General features: G+C 39.0%; 1 protein-coding gene across 1 annotated transcript in view; it reads left to right on the plus strand.

The window, feature by feature from the left end:
• The window catches only part of LOC131077355 (gamma-secretase subunit APH1-like), an 89,195-nt gene extending 70,281 nt beyond the window's left edge, over nucleotides 1-18,914 (plus strand). Inside the window, exons 5-6 of the mRNA XM_058014836.2 lie at nucleotides 18,181-18,308; nucleotides 18,502-18,914. Coding sequence (XP_057870819.2) covers nucleotides 18,181-18,308; nucleotides 18,502-18,654 — 281 coding nt within the window. The 3' untranslated portion in view covers nucleotides 18,655-18,914. The remainder of the gene's footprint in view (nucleotides 1-18,180; nucleotides 18,309-18,501) is intronic.
• The last annotated feature ends 559 nt before the right edge of the window (nucleotides 18,915-19,473 follow it).

The following is a 19,473-nucleotide window of genomic DNA, read 5'->3' on the forward strand; positions in this document are numbered from 1 at the left end:
TATCTTCATCATGGACTGTCTGTATGGCTGCAAGCGTAGAAAAACTAAGTCTCCCACTTCAAAAGTCTGCTCAACTCGGTGCCCATCAGCATACATCTTCTGTCGGTTCTGGGCATGATGTATGCTATCTTTGAGTGCTTTGAGAACATCCTGATAGCTCTGCACAGTCTCCTTAGCCCGTGGGACCTTATCGTCATCAAACACTAAATCCATAAATGATAAAGCATCATATACATACAAAGCTCTTAAAGGTGACATGCCTATGGACATGTGATAGGTGGTATTGTAGCAATAGTCACCAAAATAGAGCCAACTCACCCAAGCACGCTGCTGCCTCGAGACATAGTTTTGCAAATAGCCTTCAATCCATTTATTAACTGTTTATGTCTGCCTATCCGTTTGAGGATGGTAGCTGGTGTTGGGTGTCAATTCAGTTCCTACCAGTTTGAACAACTCTTGCCAAAACATACTCATAAATCTGCTATCTTTATCACTCACAATTGTTTTGGGCAATCCGTGCAATCTGAAGATCTCTCTGAAAAATAATTCTGCAATCTTCAATGTTGAGGAATCTGTAGGAACAACAAAGAAGTGTGCATACTTAGTGAGCCGGTCAACTACCACAAAGATACAATTTTTCCCCTGAACACGAGGTAGCCCTGTAATAAAATCCATTGATATCCCTTCCCATTTTTGCTCAGTTATTGGCAAGGGCTGTAGAAGGCCTGCAGGAAATGTGTGTTCTAACTTGTTTTGCTGGCAAGTCAAGCACTCTCTAACATGTTGGAGAACATCATCCTTCAATCCTTTCCAGATAAATCTCTCACGAATCTGGCGATAAGTTTTGAAGAAACCGGGATGTCTTGCCACGGGTGTATCGTGTAATGCCTTCAATATTTTAGTCTTCAGTTTAGAGCCAGGTACAAGATAGATCCTATTTTTATAATAAATAATGTCATCCATCACTGTATTTTTGTCATCCTGTACCTTACCATCAAACATATCACAAGCAAAAGAATTCTTTGAATATTCAGTCAATAGCTGCGTTTTCCAATCTGCTGCAATCTCGGTGAGGGAACAAAGAGTGGGTTTCCTAGAAAGAGCATCGGCCACAACATTTTTTCTTTCCCTTTACATATTCCACATCAAAATCGTAAGCTTGAATCTTGCTTACCCATTTTTGTTGCCGCTCATTCAGATCCTTCTGCTCCAGGGAATACTTGAGACTGTTATGATCTGTCCGCACTACGAAACGAGTCCCTACCAAGTACTGCCTGAACTTAGCTAGTGCATGCATGATCGCTAGCATCTCCTTATCATATATGGAATAGAGTCTCTCAGTGTCCCTCAACTTTTTGCTTTCATATGCGATCGAATGCCAGTTTTGCATTAACACTGTACCAATTCCTTGTCCCGATGCATCACACTCCAATACAAATGGTTGTGTGAAGTCTGGTAATGCCAGCACTGGACATGAGCTCATAGCATCCTGAAAGATCCCAAATGGATCCTTTTGCTGTTGCTGCTGTAAATTCTTAATTAAACATACTATATTTTTGTAATTTTCCGGCGATCTTATAGAATAGACTGAAGTTACAGAAAGGGATTGTTTCTTTTTGGGTTTTGATGTTATAAGTAAAGTAATTGATAAATAGCAACAACTGTGAAATAAAACAGTAAACAATGTTCATATGTAAGAACACTTAAGCAATTTGAAAATACTACAAATCATACCAGGCAAATAACCTAGTTTTGTATTCAGCAAGAATCCATACATTTATTTGGAGTTGTTCTGAATCTGGATTGATGCTAGATGGAGGAATATTACTGGCAACGAACAAGGAAGACCAAATAAGCTGAATACAACCCTTCAAGCCAACATACAAACAAGGCGTGGTTGCAAAGGAGGCGTGGAAGCTGTTGCAAATTACATGCCAGCTGAAATAGACCAGCCGCCCTGTTGAAACCCCCAATATGCACGCTGAGTCTTCAAGACAAGAAGATGTGTCTTCTACCTCTGACAATCTCTGTGCAATCCTGGATAAATCCACTGTCAACTCTTGTTGAGGGCTACGTCCCAGCAAGCTCAGACCTGGGGTTTGCGTCCCGGACCAAAATCACTCTTCCAAAGCAATTCCCAAATTCGCAAGTTTCAAAATGATCAAAGATGCTATCAATTAGGTTTTCATCTCCTTATGACTCCTTTCCCTTTGCAAATCAAACCCTAAAGAATAATAAAGCTTGCGCTTTATAATTAAAGTGACACTTTCCCAATTATGGCGTCAAACTATAGAAAAATATCACTTTATTGCGAATAAATAGTTTCAAGCATCCAAAAAGACTCCGAGAGGTGAGAGTCATGTAGCAAAGTTCAAGACCTTTCCAACGAGCTATAACACATAGGCATATCAAACCAGATGAAGCCAAAAACCCCTTATTACTCCGAAATGGCTATATACATAGCCTTATTTTAATTTATTTAATCACTAACTTAGGAAATATTTAAATATATTTAAATATTTCCATAGATCCAATAATAGCCCAAAATAACCAACCAAACATGAATCTGACTTTGTCACATGTCTGTGACTGATGCCAGACAAGATGGGCCAACTGGCAGTCCCATCCCTAAAATCTAGGGATGCTCCTAGAAACTAGGAAACACACCCAATCTTCCTGAAACTGAAACCATGGTATGGTCATGTGGAACCTCAAATATGGAAACTGCCACAACCTCCTAAAAAGTAGGGAATCGCCCTAAAAAGTAGGAATCTCTCTCCAAACACTTGTAACTGCTCAAAAGGATCCTGCTCTACTCCTTGGTCCCCCAAGTGGTCATTCAGTCAACTGCCAGTTCTCCCTTAAAAATAGGAGACCTCCCTAAAATGTAGGAACTGTCGTCTGAAGGTCCAAAACGGCTCATAGAGCCCCTGCAAAGCTCCATGACCCTCAGAATGAGTCCCCTAACCATTTCATTGACCTACGGGAACTCGAATGGTAGGTCAACCCTTGCTCATCTCATGTCACCTAGAAAAGGGGACATTACACATCCTTAAGCTTATCAAAGGCTAACTGTGCACCTTTTGACCATAAGAATGCACCCTTCTTAGTTAAATCTGTCAGTGGAGAGGCTAACTGTGAAAACCCGCGCACAAGCCTCTTGTAATATGAACATAGCCCCAAGAAGCCTCCCAACTCAGATATGCTTTTAGGTGGTGGCCAGTCTAAGATTGCCTGAATCTTTTCTTGATGCACCTTCACACCATCAGCGCCAATGATATGTCCTAGATATAAGATCTCTGTCAACCCAAATTCACACTTAGAGGCTTTTGCATAAAGTGACCGAACCTCCATTATGCCCAACACCACATCTAGATGATGCAAGTGATCACTCCAAGTTCTGCTATGAATTAGGATGTCATTGGAGAAGACTAAAATAAATTTTCTCAACTGCTCCTGAAACACATGATTCATACAAGATTGAAATGTGGCCGATGCATTTGTGAGTCCAAAGGGCATGACCAGGAACTCAAAATGTTTGTAATGGCAACAGAAGGTAGTTTTGGCAATATCCTCTTCTTTGACTCATATCCGATGATAACCGAAGCACAGATCTATTTTGGAGAAGTACACGGCCATGTGTAGTTCATTGATCAACTCATCGATCCTGGGTATGGGTTATCTGTTTTTTATAGTTTTCTTATTCAATGCCTTGTAATCTATACACATGCACATCGTCCCATCTTTCTTCTTAACCAGAACTACCCACGAGTCAAATGGGCTCGAACTAGGCCTTATATGTCCCATACTGAGAAGCTCTTTGATTGTCTTCTCAATCTCCTCCTTAAAGTGACGTGGGTGCCGATAAGGTGTTGTGATCACAGGCTTTGAGCCCTCTTCCAACTCGATCACATGTTCAAATCCTCTGTCAGGTGGCCGACCAAGAGGTATGTCTCCAAAAACTGCACTATGCTTATCTAACATTGTCTGTATGTCCACATGGTTCTTTGGTTTCCCGCTGGAGGCCGGTTTAGCGGAAACAAAACATTGTGTTGCCCAATTTACATCTCCATGTTTGAAAAAGGCCTCCATCCTTCTAGCTGACACCACCCGAGGACCACCATCTGTCATGGCCTTAAGTATTGTCTTTTTCCCATTTACCATATGTAGACGTCTAAAAATGGTCAACGCTTGCGGAGTCATACTTTAACATTTGCGCATTGCCTTATTTTAGGGTTCTTGCGTCGCATTAACATTTCTCCTATGTTGCGCACTTGATCTTTATCATTTGCGAAAATCGAGTCCTTCTTCTGCATTTTTCATTTGTCTCGCTTTCGAATTTGGTCTTGTCGATAATAATCTTCAGTCATGATTTTGTTGATCTTATCCTATCGCATCAATGTGCGTGTTCATTCTGGACATCGTCAATCCTAATCGATGATGCAATTAGGGTTTTGTCCTCTTGTCAATTTTGTCGTTTTGCGATCGATTCGTCATCGATCCTCGTCCTTGTCAATTTTGTCATCTTGCGATCGATTTGCGATCGATTTGTCATCGATCGTCGTCATTTTCAATAGTCATTTTGTGATCGATTTGTCATCGATCGTTGTCCTTCTCAATCATGTCAATTTGGATCAATTAGTCATTGTTCCTCGTCAATTGGCGCATTTATCAGTCAAATCATTTATCAAGTCAGAAATCATGATCAAATTGAATCGACATTAATTATCTTTTGTCAAGACCTAATTGTCGTCCTTGCATTTCTAATTCATCTTCTAAGGTTTTATGATTTATTCATTTAATCTTGTTTGGCATTTTCCCTCTAGGTTAAATAATTTATTTATTTATCTTAAGTATTCTTGTCACAATTAAATATTTATTTAATTGGCTAATTAATTCCCTCTCTTTTTTTAATAAATGAAGAATTGTTAATTAATTCACCTAATTTCCTAATTTTCTAATTTTTCTAATTTCCTAATTTCCAATTCATTAATTCACCTCATTTTCTAATTTGTCAAATTCAATTTCCACCTAATCAATTTCTCTCTCGTCTCTCCCTATATTTGTGCTTCGGTGGAAGCATGAATTTCTCATGCGTCATACTATTGGCATAGCAAGATGTCATAAGCTTCTAGTCCTCTAACCTTTGCATTGGCAATATGTCATAATTCATGACATAGAAGGTGTCATAACCTTCTTCTTTCCACTCAATTGTGCCATTTTTTGAAATCAATTGCCTCTAATATCAATGTCATGCTAATCTTGTCTTTTCTCCAATTTATCTATAAATTGGATGAATTTCTTCAATCAAAAGGGCCGAATCAATCACGCTTCTAGTACCCTTATGCTGTCATCTCGTCTTGTCAATCTTGCTTTCATATTATACTTATGCACTTGAAGGTGAGATCCACAAAACAAAGCCATTTGAAGGAGAAAGAAGGACAATGGAGATTTCTGGAGGAGATATTCACATTTGCGATGGTTTGCATTTGAATTGAATGTCTTGTTTTGCATGCATCTCTATTGAATGTAATTAGGATTTGTCACTGCATTTTAGTTTTCGTGATTGAGCTAGGCTAATTTGCTATTTGCTTTGATGATTTCCGAATTCCTATCTACACCATAAACTCCATTTGCATCTGTTTGAAGTCTTGAACATAGCGTTCAAGTGACTCCAACCACTCCAATCCCAACACAACATCTATGTTACTGAGATTAATCACGTAGAAATTCCCTGTCAAGGTGTAGTCACCAAATTGTATGTTGAGTTGGGGAATTACCTTAGTGCAAGTCAGCAGAAAACCAACAACGAGTATGATGCTGAATCTTGGAAACTCTTTAGTTTGAAGCCCATGCCTCATTACTAATCCTTCGTCAATGAAGTTATGTGTGGCTCCACTATCAACCAAACACACCATCCTTTGTCCCTTAAGAACACCCTTTAGCCTAAATGGCCGACTACGAGGAACTCCAGATAACGTAGCAATACGCGAAATTTCCTTAGCCACGGAGTCCTCCAACTCTATCTGTCGTGAGTCTCCCTGATTAGAACCTTCATCAGTGCTATGATCCCGTTCTTCTTGTTCTTCACCCTCAGAAATCATCTCAATTAGATGCACCTTGCCTTTACCAAGGCAATGATGGCCAGGTTCCCATGGTTCCTTGCAGTTAAAGCATAACTTCTTCCTACGAAGTTCGTTCCTAGACTCCTGATCTAGTTTTGGCAGAAGTTCTTTTGTTGTTTGAAACCTTTTTGCTTTGACTGGGAACCACTAAAGAACTTCTTTTGCGGTTGGAAGGGAGGTGTGGTCTTTGAATCCAATGCTAGACCAATGGCATCGTGTAACGTGCTAGGCTTATGAGCCTTCACCAACCCTTGCAATCTATCACTCAGGCCTTCAACAAATAGCATTGTAACACGCCTCTCGGACATATCAGGAACCATTACTGCAATTTTCTGAAATTCATTGATATATGCCTCTACGTGAGCAATTTGCTTAAGCTGTGCCAACTCCCTATAATAAACCTCCACATCTTTCCTGTCAAACCGGGCAATCAATTTATTGACGAATTCTTCATAAGAATGAATTAGTGCATGATCCTGAGAGACCAACACATGATGCCACCAGTCATACGCTACTCCTAGATGCATTGTGGCAAATTGAATGGCCTTATCTTCTTCCATCGGTTTGTGTGACAGGAAGGTGTCAAGTTTGTGTACCCAAGATTTGACACTCATCTGTCCATTGCCATCAAAAGTGGGTAAAGGGATTTTATTTAGTGCATCCTTATATTCTGCCGGTTGAACATCATGTCTATCCTGACCTTTAGGCCTCCCGTCTTGCCTGTTCATATAGTAAATAGCCTTTTCCTTCGGCTGATCCATGAACTGATTCAAGTTTATTAACCTCCTAACCTGTTCTGGAAGTGTCATGTAATCAGAATATGCAGCCATCACATCAACTGTTATATGAGTTTCTTTGTCTGCTTGCTCCAGAATTGTTTCTTCTTCAGTTTGGTCTAGGCAAGAAAGTAGGTCGAAGGGGTCTATCAGATCGTGCAGTCACTGTTCTAACTGCATTAGACCCTGCTTTGTCATCGTTTTCATGTCCAGCATTGCCTTGGCTGGGTACTGTTGTGACGTTTTCACACATCGCCCCATTGCAAATGGGGACCCTTGCTTTTTGCTTTTTAGGGTTTGTTTTTAGGTTTTTTAGGGTTTTGTCAGTTAGCCTTTGCATTTTGAGTGTTGCCAAGGGGATCACCTAGATAGCAAGTCTGGCTTGAGTGATGTCTTGATCCTGAAAATTGGCTAAGTCTGAAAGTCCTGATCCTGAAATTTGACTAAGTCTGGAAACTGAAAACCTCCAAAAACTAGATTTTGCAATATAACTCCTGGAGGTCTGAAACCACTCTCAAACATCCTGAAAGTATATATGGAATATAACTTAAAGTATAAGTATCTTTCTTCTTTCTTATACTTAAATGTTATATTCCATAAAAATTATCCTGATAGAGAGTTCAAAAGGTCAAAAGGCGCTCCTGTCCTTCACTGAGGATCTAGAGTGAAAAGCGCTCCTGTCCTTCACCAAGGGACCAAGGCGAAGCGCTCCTGTCCCTCACCAAGGGTCCAGAGCGAAAAAGCTTATTGGAGTCATTCCTGGCCTTGTTTGGTCAAATTGAAACATCAAAGGCATGGTGGACGGCGAAATGAACGTGATAGAGCATCCAGACTTGATCAAAGACGATGAAATGATGGAGTTTTTGTCTAGAAAGGTAAAAGCGCTCCTGTCCCTCTCTGAAGGACTAGAGCGATTTTCTTTATATATACATTTTTAGACCTTTTTTGGACATTAACTTTTATTCGTAGCGTGAAGTAAGATGAAATCTTCCCTAGCAAAGGAATTTCGAGGTGAAAGATGAGGCAATTTGATCATGGTGACAAAAAGTGCTCCTGTCCCTCACTGAAGGACCGGAGCTTGAATTTCAAATTTGCACTATCTTTGCAAGATTAAAGTGATTTTACGATTTGAAGAGGTCAAGGGAAGCATGTTTTGTCCATTGAATATAATTTAAGTGGTCCACAAAGGAGTAAATCAACCCAAATGACAAAAAGTGCTCCGGTCCCTCACTGAAGGACCATGGCGTTTTTTCAAGTTTCTCCTCTTTGTTTGAGATTTTATGGCAAAACTTGACTTGGATGGGAAGGACGAATGATGTTTTATGCCTTAGATGCGATTGAAGGTTTAAAAGACAAGGAAATATACCATGAAGGCAAAAAGTGCTCCCGTCCCTCTCCAAGGGTCCAGAGCGATTTTCCAAAAAGTGCAAATTTCTTGCAAGGCCAAGGCAAGTTTGTGATTGAAATGAATGGAAGAAGACATGATTAGCCCATTGAAGATAATTTGGAAGGCTAGCAAAGGACGGATAAGCTTGAAATTGCAAAAGTGCTCCTGTCCCTCTCCAAGGGACCAGGGCGAAAAACATGTTATCTAGCTCTCCTCTCCAATTTTGGACAAATCTAGGCCAAGGCGCAAGTTTGAAATGATGTTTAAAATGCTTCGAGGTGGAATTGAGATGCAAGAGTTGCAAATTTTAATGACAATTAGCAAAAGTGCTCCTGTCCCTCTCCAAGGGACCAGGGCGAAATTTCCAAATATGCCCATTTACCTTACATTTTGAAATGCTATTTTTGTTTCCAGGACTCAAGAAGGAGTGGGGAATGATGTTCTACGCCTTGAGGGTAATTTGAAGATTAATGTGATCAAGAATTTGCACAAGGACTCAAAAGTGCTCCTGTCCCTCACTGAAGGACCAGGGCGATTTTTATAGAATCAACAAATTCCCTCCGAGATTATGCTAAGGCAAGGTTGTGCGAGATGGGAAGGATCTTCTAAAGTATGGTGAACAAAGATTTGACTTCAAAATTTGAGAATCCTAGCCTAAAAATGAAAAAGTGCTCCTGTCCTTCACTGGAGGACCAGGGTGAAAATCCTTGGAACACTTATTTTGCCTTGCAAAAACGAGTTAAGCATGCATGGAACAAGTGAAAGAGATCATTGCTTACTCCACAACGAGAATCAACAAATGAAAGATGAAGGATTGAGGACAAAAGTGAAAAAGTGCTCCTGTCCTTCACCCAGGGTCCAGGGCCTAAAGATCAAGTGAATTAAACTCAAGACTCCAATCAAAAATGCCATTTTAAAATGCCTAGATGAAGTTTTGAACGTGAAAATGAGGAATGCAAGGTCTAGATTGAAAAAGCGCTCCTGTCCCTCTCCCAGGGACCAGAGCGAAGCCATTGGCATTCATTATTTTTTGCCATATCCCAACGTTGATATCCTCCAAATCGCATGAAATGCCAAAATTACCAACTTAGAAATATTTGAAAAAATTAATTAAATTGGCATTTAATAAAGGCGCATGGCATTTAATAAATTAATTTTGAGCCTTAAAAAATCGAATTCCTATTAGAAAGGCATTTAAAATTAATTTTTATTAAATTAAAATTGAAAATGGAGCGCTTGAGGTATTATTTTTATCTATTTTATCAAGTCGGCCTTCTTCTTGGTGGTTTTATTATTTCACCTTTTATTTGCTAGGTCGGCCTCATGGGTAAGTGGAAGGTGATTGCTCTATATATTGGAGGTGTTTTTTTCACAATTCAAATCATTCAATCATCCTTTCAAGTGCGAATTTGGAGAGCAAAAAGAAGGTGTGAAATCTAGCTGGAGTGAGGCGAATTTCTTGCTAGATTGAAGGATAATTTCCAGATGTTTTGAAGGTATTTGAAGGCGAATTTCCAGATTTTTGAAGAGGCTAGTGGAGTTTATTCTTTTCCAAGCTAAAGGAGGTGTACTTCATCCAAGGGAGGACTATAAATCTTGCCCAACAAAATCCGGTGTTCTTCCTTCATTTTTCAAGGTTTTGTAGTTAAACACTCAAAAGGGAAGGCATCAAATGGAGATCCCGGAGTTGTAAAATCAAGCCAGATCAAGGACGGTCTCCTCCAAGAAGATCAAGCAAGGACAAGGGCGACCTCCTCCAGTCTAGCATCGGCAAGGATGGCTTTCTTCAATCAAACATCATCAAGGGCGACCTCTTCTAATCCAGCATTTCAAGGCGAGGTACATCATCATCCTGCACTTCAAAGACACAAGAAGTCAGAGCAAAGGGTTCGTTGAAGAAGCAGATAGTTCCAGATGAATTAATTAAAGCTAGCTTCTCAACAACATCAAATCGAATATCTACCAAGTTACAAGTGTCAGACAAGGTGGCATCCTAGTCATCACTTCTCCAGTCAGTGTGGTCCACCTCAGCATGTCCAGATTCAATGTACCTAACTCATGGAAGGTGGCACAAACTTCGATGTACCTACCTCGGCTATTCATTGGTGGAATTTTCCAGAGAGGACATGTGTCCAAGCAATACAATTTTATCATTGGTCAAGCACTAAATGTTATGTAATGGTTGTAACAAACCCTAATTAGGGTTTTCATTGTAAAATCTTGGCCATTGATCTCGAATTGATCTAAGCCATCGAATTGTATTGAGGGCACTATATAAGCCCTGGCATTTCATTTGTAAAGGCAATAGATAGGAAGCAATAGAAGTTAGAGAGTTAGAAAGGAGTTAGTGAATAGAGAGTAGTTAGAAGGTGATTAGAATAGCAATTAGAGTAGAGAGAGAAGGCAAAGATTGTTGCCAAGATGTTGTTGTAAAAGACTTGTAACTTCATTGAGGAAATGGTGAAATTTATGGGTCGATTCGACAAATTGCATGATCTTTATACTTCTCATATTTGATTTCATGTTATTAGATGAGTGGAAGAAATGTGCTTGATTGATGGTGAAATTCGTATATCCATACTACTAGCAGTTTGTTGATTGCAGACTTGCCTTGTGTAGTCAACTGGAATCGTTCAGCTTAAGCTTAACTTCAATTGTCGCTTCTTCATTGATATGCATCAACCTGATGGTGTCTATGCCTGCAGTGATGATTTGAACATCATAAAGCTTTCCTTCGAAGATCGCACTAACCTTGTGGAGATGGTCCTGTGATTTCAAAACAAGACTTAGTTAGAATTTCATCAAAGATCATATATTGCTCTTACATTCTTAATGTTAGGATTAGATCCTTTCCTCGCCCTCATCTTTTTTCCTTTTTTTTCAAATCTAAGGCAGTAAAATCCTATGTTCCAGCAATATTCGAAGCAAATCAGAAGTTCAGTCATCAAGTGTAAGTCCCCCTTGTGATTCCAGCAAATCACATCATACCACAGAGAGCTTATCTACACGTAGAGACTCTACAACGAAGAACATTGGAGTCATCCTTATTGATCCTTTTCTGCGAATCTTCAGCAATCAGAGGCTTTACTCAAGAGAGGATAAGATACCCTTAGGTATTTTATTCTGTGTTTGATAGTGTACAAAATACACGTCAACAGGTACACTACTTGATCATCTTGACCTTGAACTATCCATCCTCAACTGGCCCATAGCGGTGATCATTCGATCCTAGAACTGTTGAAACATTTGCTGCTGCTGCTGAGCAAATGCTGTCAGAAAGTTATCCATTTGAATGTTTAATTTCCTTGGTGGGCTTTCAGCTCTTCTATCACCCATTACTGTTTCAGTTGGTCTGATTTCTGCTTCTCCTTGATAACTTGACTTGCTTCTTGTGTTATATTTGTGTCACAGATCCTCTAGAATGCATAGAACCACTCTATCTTAATGGGATACTCTTCTGTTGGGGAGGCTGCTGCCTTTAAAGGTGCTCTTAATTCTTATTCATTGGCTACAGGCCAGCAAGTCAATTGGGACAAGTCTGCTATATACTTCATGAATACTCCTATCATAAGACAGCAGAGAATTGCTAATATCATTGGGTGCAAGGTGGAAATGCTCTTAAAGATTAATCATTTCAAATTGAATTGAAGAATTAGAAAGCCCTAGCTCTAGCCCTAGCCCTAGCCCTAGCCCTAACGCTGAACTAAAATTTTCAAATCTTCTCACGTTTCAATTTTTCTTCCAATGTAAAATGAGACAATAAAAGGAAAGATCTAAATAAAATAATGATGATACTATCTTAATGGGATACTTTTTTGTTGGGGAGGCTGCTGCCTTTAAAGGTGCTCTTAATTCTTATTCATTGGCTACAGGCCAGCAAATCAATTGGGACAAGTCTGCTATATACTTCATGAATACTCCTATCATAAGACAACAGAGAATTGCTAATATCATTGGGTGCAAGGTGGAAATGCTCCCCTCCACTTATTTGGGTCTCCCATTGGGATTAGTTCCCCCAAACTCCTTCTGGAATATGTTAATTGACAAACTCAACAAAAAATTAGCTGGCTGGAAACGATCCATGTTATCTCAAGCTGGAAAGTTGCAGCTCCTTCAAGCCACTCTCCAAAATCTCCCTGTCTATGCTCTCAGTCTATTTGGCATTATGGCTAAATTTGTTGAAGCTTTAGAAAGGATTCAGAAAAGATTTCTTTGGTCAGGGGTTGAAGAAAAAAAGAGAATATCCTTGGTTGCCTGGGACAAAGTGTGTAAGCCAAAGAGCAAAGGAGGTCTTGGTATTAAAGCTCTCAAAACTTTTAATAAAACTCTTCTTGCTAAACAAATATGGAGGGCCTATGACATTAAGAAAGATTGGAACCGGATTTGGTTTGATAAATATATTCATGATCAACCTCTCCAAGCTCTCCTCTACTCCGAAGACATCTCTGTTGGGTCTTTCATTTGGAATAATATTATCAAATCCATAAAAGTGGCCAAAGCTGGAGCTGGATGGGTCCTTGGAAAGGTGACAAAATTAGGTTCTGGGAGGATCCTTGGATTAAAGATGAACCTCTCTTTAATCAAGACTGCAATCAATTCATTGATGAATGTAAAAGGAGGTTTGGGTCTATGGTGTGTAACTACTGGAAGGAGAATAGATGGGTTAGGCTTGATGCTATTTATGCTGGGTTTTCATTGCTTCAGCAGGAGCTGCTGTCCTTTTCTATTAACAAAGATTTTTATCATGTGTTCCTCTGGAAGAGTAATCCTAGGGGCGACTTCACGGTTGCCTCAGTCTATAAAAACACATTTACCCAGATCAGCAACCCTATATGGGGTAAAGTTTGGAATAGAATTCTTATCCCTAAAGTCAACATGTTCTTTTGGCTTGCTACTCACAATAGGATTCTTACCATTGATAACTTGGCCCGAAGAGATTTTATGTTCCCTAATAGGTGTGAGCTATGTCAGAAAGAGGAAGAATCAGTTGATCATCTGTTCATCCATTGCTCCTTCACTTGGGAAATCTGGAGTAAGTTTTGGGTGAATTGGAAAGTTGATTGGGTTATGCACAAGAATCTCAAGGAAATTATTTGGCAATGGACCTTTCCCACCAAATTTCCTCTTATCAAGAACCTTTGGTCCTTGATCCTTCCCATGACTTGCTGGGGCATCTGGAAAGAGAGAAATAACAGAATATTTAGGGAAGTTAAGTGCACTTCTCAGGTGGTCTTTGAAAAAGTTGCAGGGCTATAAAAGAAAACATAAATATTCCTCACAGTGACAATAAACAATGGTTTTTTGCTGATATGAATGATATTGAAAAAGGCATCCTTACTGAATGGAATTTAATCCACAAAGTCTACAAATCTGACAATAAGACAAGGAGAGAAAATATTGTTTGGAGATTTCCTGATCATGATTGGGTCAAGGTGAATTTTGATGGGGCTGCTAAAGGCAACCCTGGGAAGTCCGGTGGGGGGGGAGTCATCAGAAATGCTCAAGGTGTCTGCATTGCTGATATTGCTTCTCCTTTTGGTGTCCAAAATAATCATGTAGCTGAAGCTTAGGCTATGCTGAAAAGCCTCTAGCTTGCTCAGGGATTCAAATTTAAAAAAAAATGGTTGGAAGGGGACTCCCTCAATATCATTCAGGCTCTTAAAGGTACTAGTTCTTCCTCTTGGAATATTACTAATATGATGAAAGTGCTAAAAAGTTATTAAATGACTATGTTAGTATTCTCATAACTCATACTCTAAGGGAAGGCAATAAGGTTGCAGACCTTTTAGCTAATGAAGGGGTCAATTTAGAGGTGGAGGCTAAATATATCGGAGAGGCCCAATGTAAAAGGGATGTTAGGGAGCAATTATTATTTGATCGCATCAATGGGTCAAGTTAAAATCATGATCACTTTTTGCGGTCCGAAAATCAAAGACAAAGATTGGGGGGCAAGCGAACTGTCAGTTAATGATTGTTATTAGGCATCGTTTTTATGATCATTTGTGTGAAGGGGATTATAATAATAAGTACTGGATCTCTGTGGCCATTATTATTTTCTTTAAAATCACGGATGGTACTCTGTTCTGTGATCCCAGTATTTTGCTCAAGAGCCTGTGTTTAAGTGTTGGCCTGCAATTTGTGAGATATACTATTGGAGACTTTGACTTGCTGTTCAACATGGGAGGTAACCTAAACCGGAAGGAGCCCTTTGGTTGCGAGAACTGGAAGAGTGAGCGGAAAGTGTGGAGGAGGCTCCATAGACATGGATTCACCGACTATATGGAAAAGCTACATGGTAGCAGAAAATCAGTGTCTCAAGGCTTTGCTAAGGGTTGGAACAGCAACATAGTCACTTTGTTTGGGGAGACCTGGAAGATTGATGAGGATTTGGTTGCGGAGGTCACAAGACTTCAGAAGGAGGGCACAAAATTCTATAGAGATCGAAAGTTTGCTGTTGAAGCGATTAAAAACTTCTCGAAAACTGAGGATGAGAAGGCTCGGCTTGCCAAGAAAGACAACGTTTCTTACTACCTCCCCCAGCAGGTAAAGTCTTTTTGGCAGAAAATGTTAAGGGTTTTGATGGAATTCCTTACTATTGATGGTAGATTTACTAAAGTCTACAATTATCATTTTGCAATTCTCAATCATTTCCGCCATGGGGTTAAGATTTCTCTGCCCTTTTATTTAGCATCTTCCTTGAATGAGAGCTTGGCTGACCATGCCAAAAAGCTCAAATCTTACCCCATAGCCCATCAGGGGCTTATTTTGCTCATTTACGAACACCTAAAGAAAAAAGCTAGGGTTAGCAAGGATGATAATCTGGTATCAAATGCACATATTTCTGAGAGTTGTAATGACTCTGAGTCTGATGATGATCTGTTTAATGCCCCTACCCATAAAAAAGGGAGAGCTGACATTGATAATGTGGACACAGAGGTGAATGATGGTATGGAGGAGGAACAGGGGAAGGAGGTTGAGATTGAAGTGGAGAGTGAGAAGGAAGAGTATGCTGGAGAAGAGGAGGAAGGGAAAAAAGATGCCAATACTGAAAACACTGATTCTAACCCTATGGGTTCAGATAGCAGGAATATTGCCCAGAACTCCATGGAGGAAGCCAACCCTAAATCCGTGAGCTCTAAGCAGGGAAGGGATTCGGCGAACACTATCTTGAATACTGCTCGAAATTGCACGCTGGAGTCTTTCAATTTTCAGAAGTGGATTATTGAAAATATAACCAGCATTCAGAGAAAACAGAGGGACCTGGAAAATAAGATTCACAATTTGATCAAGGAAACAAATTCGGGGAAAAAGAGTGCGGAGGTGGAAACCAGTGAAGCAGAGGATGAAATTGAAATGCAGGACTGGTCGGAAAAAGACCTTATAAAAGGGGATTTGAAACATCTGGAGGATGTTATTAGAATTGTAAAAGAAAAGACTGAGGCAGATAACGAGACCATCATCAATCGGGTTGCTAAAACTGAGAAGGCATTGAAAAGCTTCATGAACCACAGGCTTGAGGTCCTAAGAATTTCGTCTCAAAACATGAATGCCTTGGTGGATCACTTAGAGAGGAAAACTCAGAATAAGGATTTGGTAATCATTGATGATATACCGACCTCCAGCTCTACTCATCAAATCTCCAGGCGAAGGACCAGGCAGACAACCAGTGATATGGAGACAAAGACGAAAGACATTCAGCTGAAACAGGAGAACAATGATCTGAGAGAAGCCGCTAAGGCCATGATGCTGTTGGTTCAGAATGTTGAGGAGTCTATAAAAGTTTTTATTTGATATGTAATGCTGGATTTTGGATGCCAGTTTCTCGTTGGCTCTATGCTGTCCTTTTGTCCTATCTGCTGGTTTTTATGCTGGTTTTTTTGCAGCTTTTTTGTCTAGGTCTTGTCTTCTCTAGTTTCTTTCATGCTCATCTTTCGTAATGTAAGTGGGTTTCGGGTCCCTTAAAACCTGATTGTCCTTAATCAAAAACATGCATTGGTTCAAGAGCAAAAAGCACACCTCATTTCTGACATGCAACCACTCTATTCCCTCCTAAACTGACATGCACGGATGATTTCCACACAGGCTGGCAGGAACAGTGGCTCTGATACCACTGTAATATTCTCTACTATGCCCTTTGGAAACTTAATACAATATATGTTTATTTATTTTAAAGAAATTGATAACAGCAGCAATTATTTGAATTTCGACTCCAAACTAATAAAAAGCTAGGCATTAGATAACAAGTTTTTTTTTTATATTGAAATTCTGGAAATTTGATTCATGGACTGTTTTTTTTTCAATAATTGAATTTATAGATCACACATACCAATCAATAAGCCTGATTTTCTGTCAAAGGATTAATTTCAGATGTGCAGCAGACCATTAACCTGGAAGCTTTTTGGCATCCACAACCCTCAAGGAGCTGCGATATGTATTCTGGTCACCTGTGTGTGTTCTGGTTGGTGGAAAGGCTCTATATCAATTGCAGATCGCTGTACCCACAAACTGCTTCAGACTGAAATAAACTCTCCCAGATTGCTAGAAAGACCTCCAACACTTCCAGCGATAGGTATTTTGATGAGATTACTGCTTCCAAACTAGTGTAGAATGCTGTTACAGACCTGGGGCTACGTCCAAAACTGCTAAGACAGGGTTTTCGTCCTGTGCTTATGCTGAGCTGCAGAGCTCATAATTCAACAAGAGAAGACAAAACATAATAATCCTCTTAAGCATCGACTTCTCTTTAAATAATAGCTTCAGTCAAAAAGCATCGATCCATCTAGAAACCTCTTTAAAAGACTTAGGCACAATATCCAGTTTTGTGTAAATTATTAAATTGACCCCCATAATGATTCGTCTAGGTGAAACAACTTAATAACTTGAAATGGCACCAACTTAAGTTATATGGATGAGTTTTAATTTTTTGATGTCCAATCATTAGCTTTTTGGGGTGAGTCATTAATTATTTATTTATCCCCTTTATTAATTGATTAATTCTAGCCTAGGGGATGAGAGTGGCTAGAATTTGACTGCCAAATGGCCTGTCAAAAGAATGGGGACATTACATTAGGTGAGTCCCTACAAAAACTTGACGAGTCCCAACTGTAAAACTTGGTACGTTTCACTGACAAGCCTGTAAGTAATCCATCAGGACTGGACCTGCAAGTCCTTTGTTGGTGTAATCTTAAGGCACAACCTTTAAGTTGCTATAGTTAAATTCTACAGTGGTCTATGTAAAATCTTAACTCGGAAGTTATTTTAACAGCTCATATTTACTCTGTTTTCGAGCATCTTGGTCTAGAGATTGTTATGTGATTTTTACAATAATAGGTGATTCTTACTCAAGCCCAGGATTCGTTACTGTTATCTAGTGACCACGTGGTTGAAGGTTAAAGATACTTGTTTTTACATAATTATAGCTTCCTTTTGCTTTGTTATGATTGATCAATCAATAGACTGCATCCAAACATTTTGACACAATAAAATTTTTAACTTATTCTAATTTATAATTTGATGTTACAAAATTCCATGTTTTAAGCACAATCCAGCGTTCCATGTTTATTCAAGTGAAATTATTTTCTTAACTAGTTTTCATTTGTTTATCTTTTTTTTGAACAATTTGAAGCAAATTGTCACATATCTCATTAATTGTGGAAGCAAGATTCTGAATAGATCAAATTGTTTGAATTCTATCATTTTTTGATAGTTCCTATATGTATCATCCAAATTATGGGGCTTTGTTCAGAGCATGGTGGCCCGTGCATGCAAAAATGTAATTGCTTTTGTTATACTGTTCTATTTTCGTTTTTTTCTGAGGTCTTATTTATCACCGCTACTTAAATGTATGGAGTTGTGGCTATACTTTGTGTATGACTGATGCCTTGTCCTACAGCATTGATTTCTCTGGGATTTCTTACAATCCACACATTCTCTATGGTCATTGCATTCAATGGATATGCAGAAGAGAAGAAATTGCACCAGCTATTTGTACCTGTTATTCATCTAGTCGCATCAATGTTGGTAAGTGTTTATTATAATATCCTAGTAATTTTTAGCCGTAGTTAAGGTTGTGAAATCTTATTAGAGGTTCAAGCTTCCAAAATAAGGTTCAGAAGAGGAATTTCTAGCAGAATCTCATTAGTTAAGCAGACTTCATGATTGCTATTACTTTTATCTTACGGGAAGTTACTAACTCCAATAGGCCTTATTGCAGACACTAGTGAATCTTATACCTGGTGGTTGCGTAGCTGGAGTACCTTTGGTATTTTTCTCTGCTGCCGTAACCTTGTTTTACTGTGGTAAGATGGTTTTGGAAAGAATCACGAGTAATGTAGATGACATACCCAGTAGGCAAAGAATTGGTTGATATGAGCACAATGGATGACCTGCATGTGAATCAATTTTGTACATTTAAATAATGATGTATTATTACAAATTGGCATTGGACATGCCAGGCTTTTGGATTTTCATGATTCAAGATGACAATGTTCCCCAGAAGCTTAAAGTTCTCCGTCTATATTAATTTATTGAGATGGGCTATTGAAGAAAAAGAGGACTCTTTTTTTAAACAATCGGCAACTTGCTTTTGCAAAAGTTAAATTGGAACTAAAGGGTTTTTTCTGCCAAGTAGAGTTGCCATTACATATTTGCTTCCAAGAGCTGCAACAGTATATATGGTCTGTATATGCATTATTTGACTTTACTTTCAAGGGTAAAGTTTTAAGAAGATTTGTTTACCCATAAACAATCTGTTTATTTTTGTAAACATTCTAATCTGAATCTTAATCCGTTTTACTTTTTTAAACATTCTAATCTGATTCTTAACTATCTTTTTTAATACAAATTCTAATTTTTAAATGTTCTTATTTGAATCTCAACAACTAGAGTTTTTACTCAAATTTCAATCAGGGCTGATGCCCCATTATTCTAGCTCTTAGATCCCCAAGATTAAAAGATGGGAGGCCTTAGATGTGCTTTTTCTCTGAACATCTCAATGCTTCAGAAAATCCACGCTTATGTATCCCACCGTTATCTTTATTACAGAAATAGAACTGTATTAGATCTTGAGAGTGACACTATATTGGTTTATGAATATGATACGATTGCTTAAAACACTTCTTAGGTTTCATTATGTGTATTGGTTATACAAATTATTAAAAATATTATGTTGCACACATCTTTGACC

The sequence above is a fragment of the Cryptomeria japonica genome, chromosome 4 (assembly GCF_030272615.1).
Source record: "Cryptomeria japonica chromosome 4, Sugi_1.0, whole genome shotgun sequence".
Classification (NCBI taxonomy): Eukaryota; Viridiplantae; Streptophyta; class Pinopsida; order Cupressales; family Cupressaceae; genus Cryptomeria; species Cryptomeria japonica.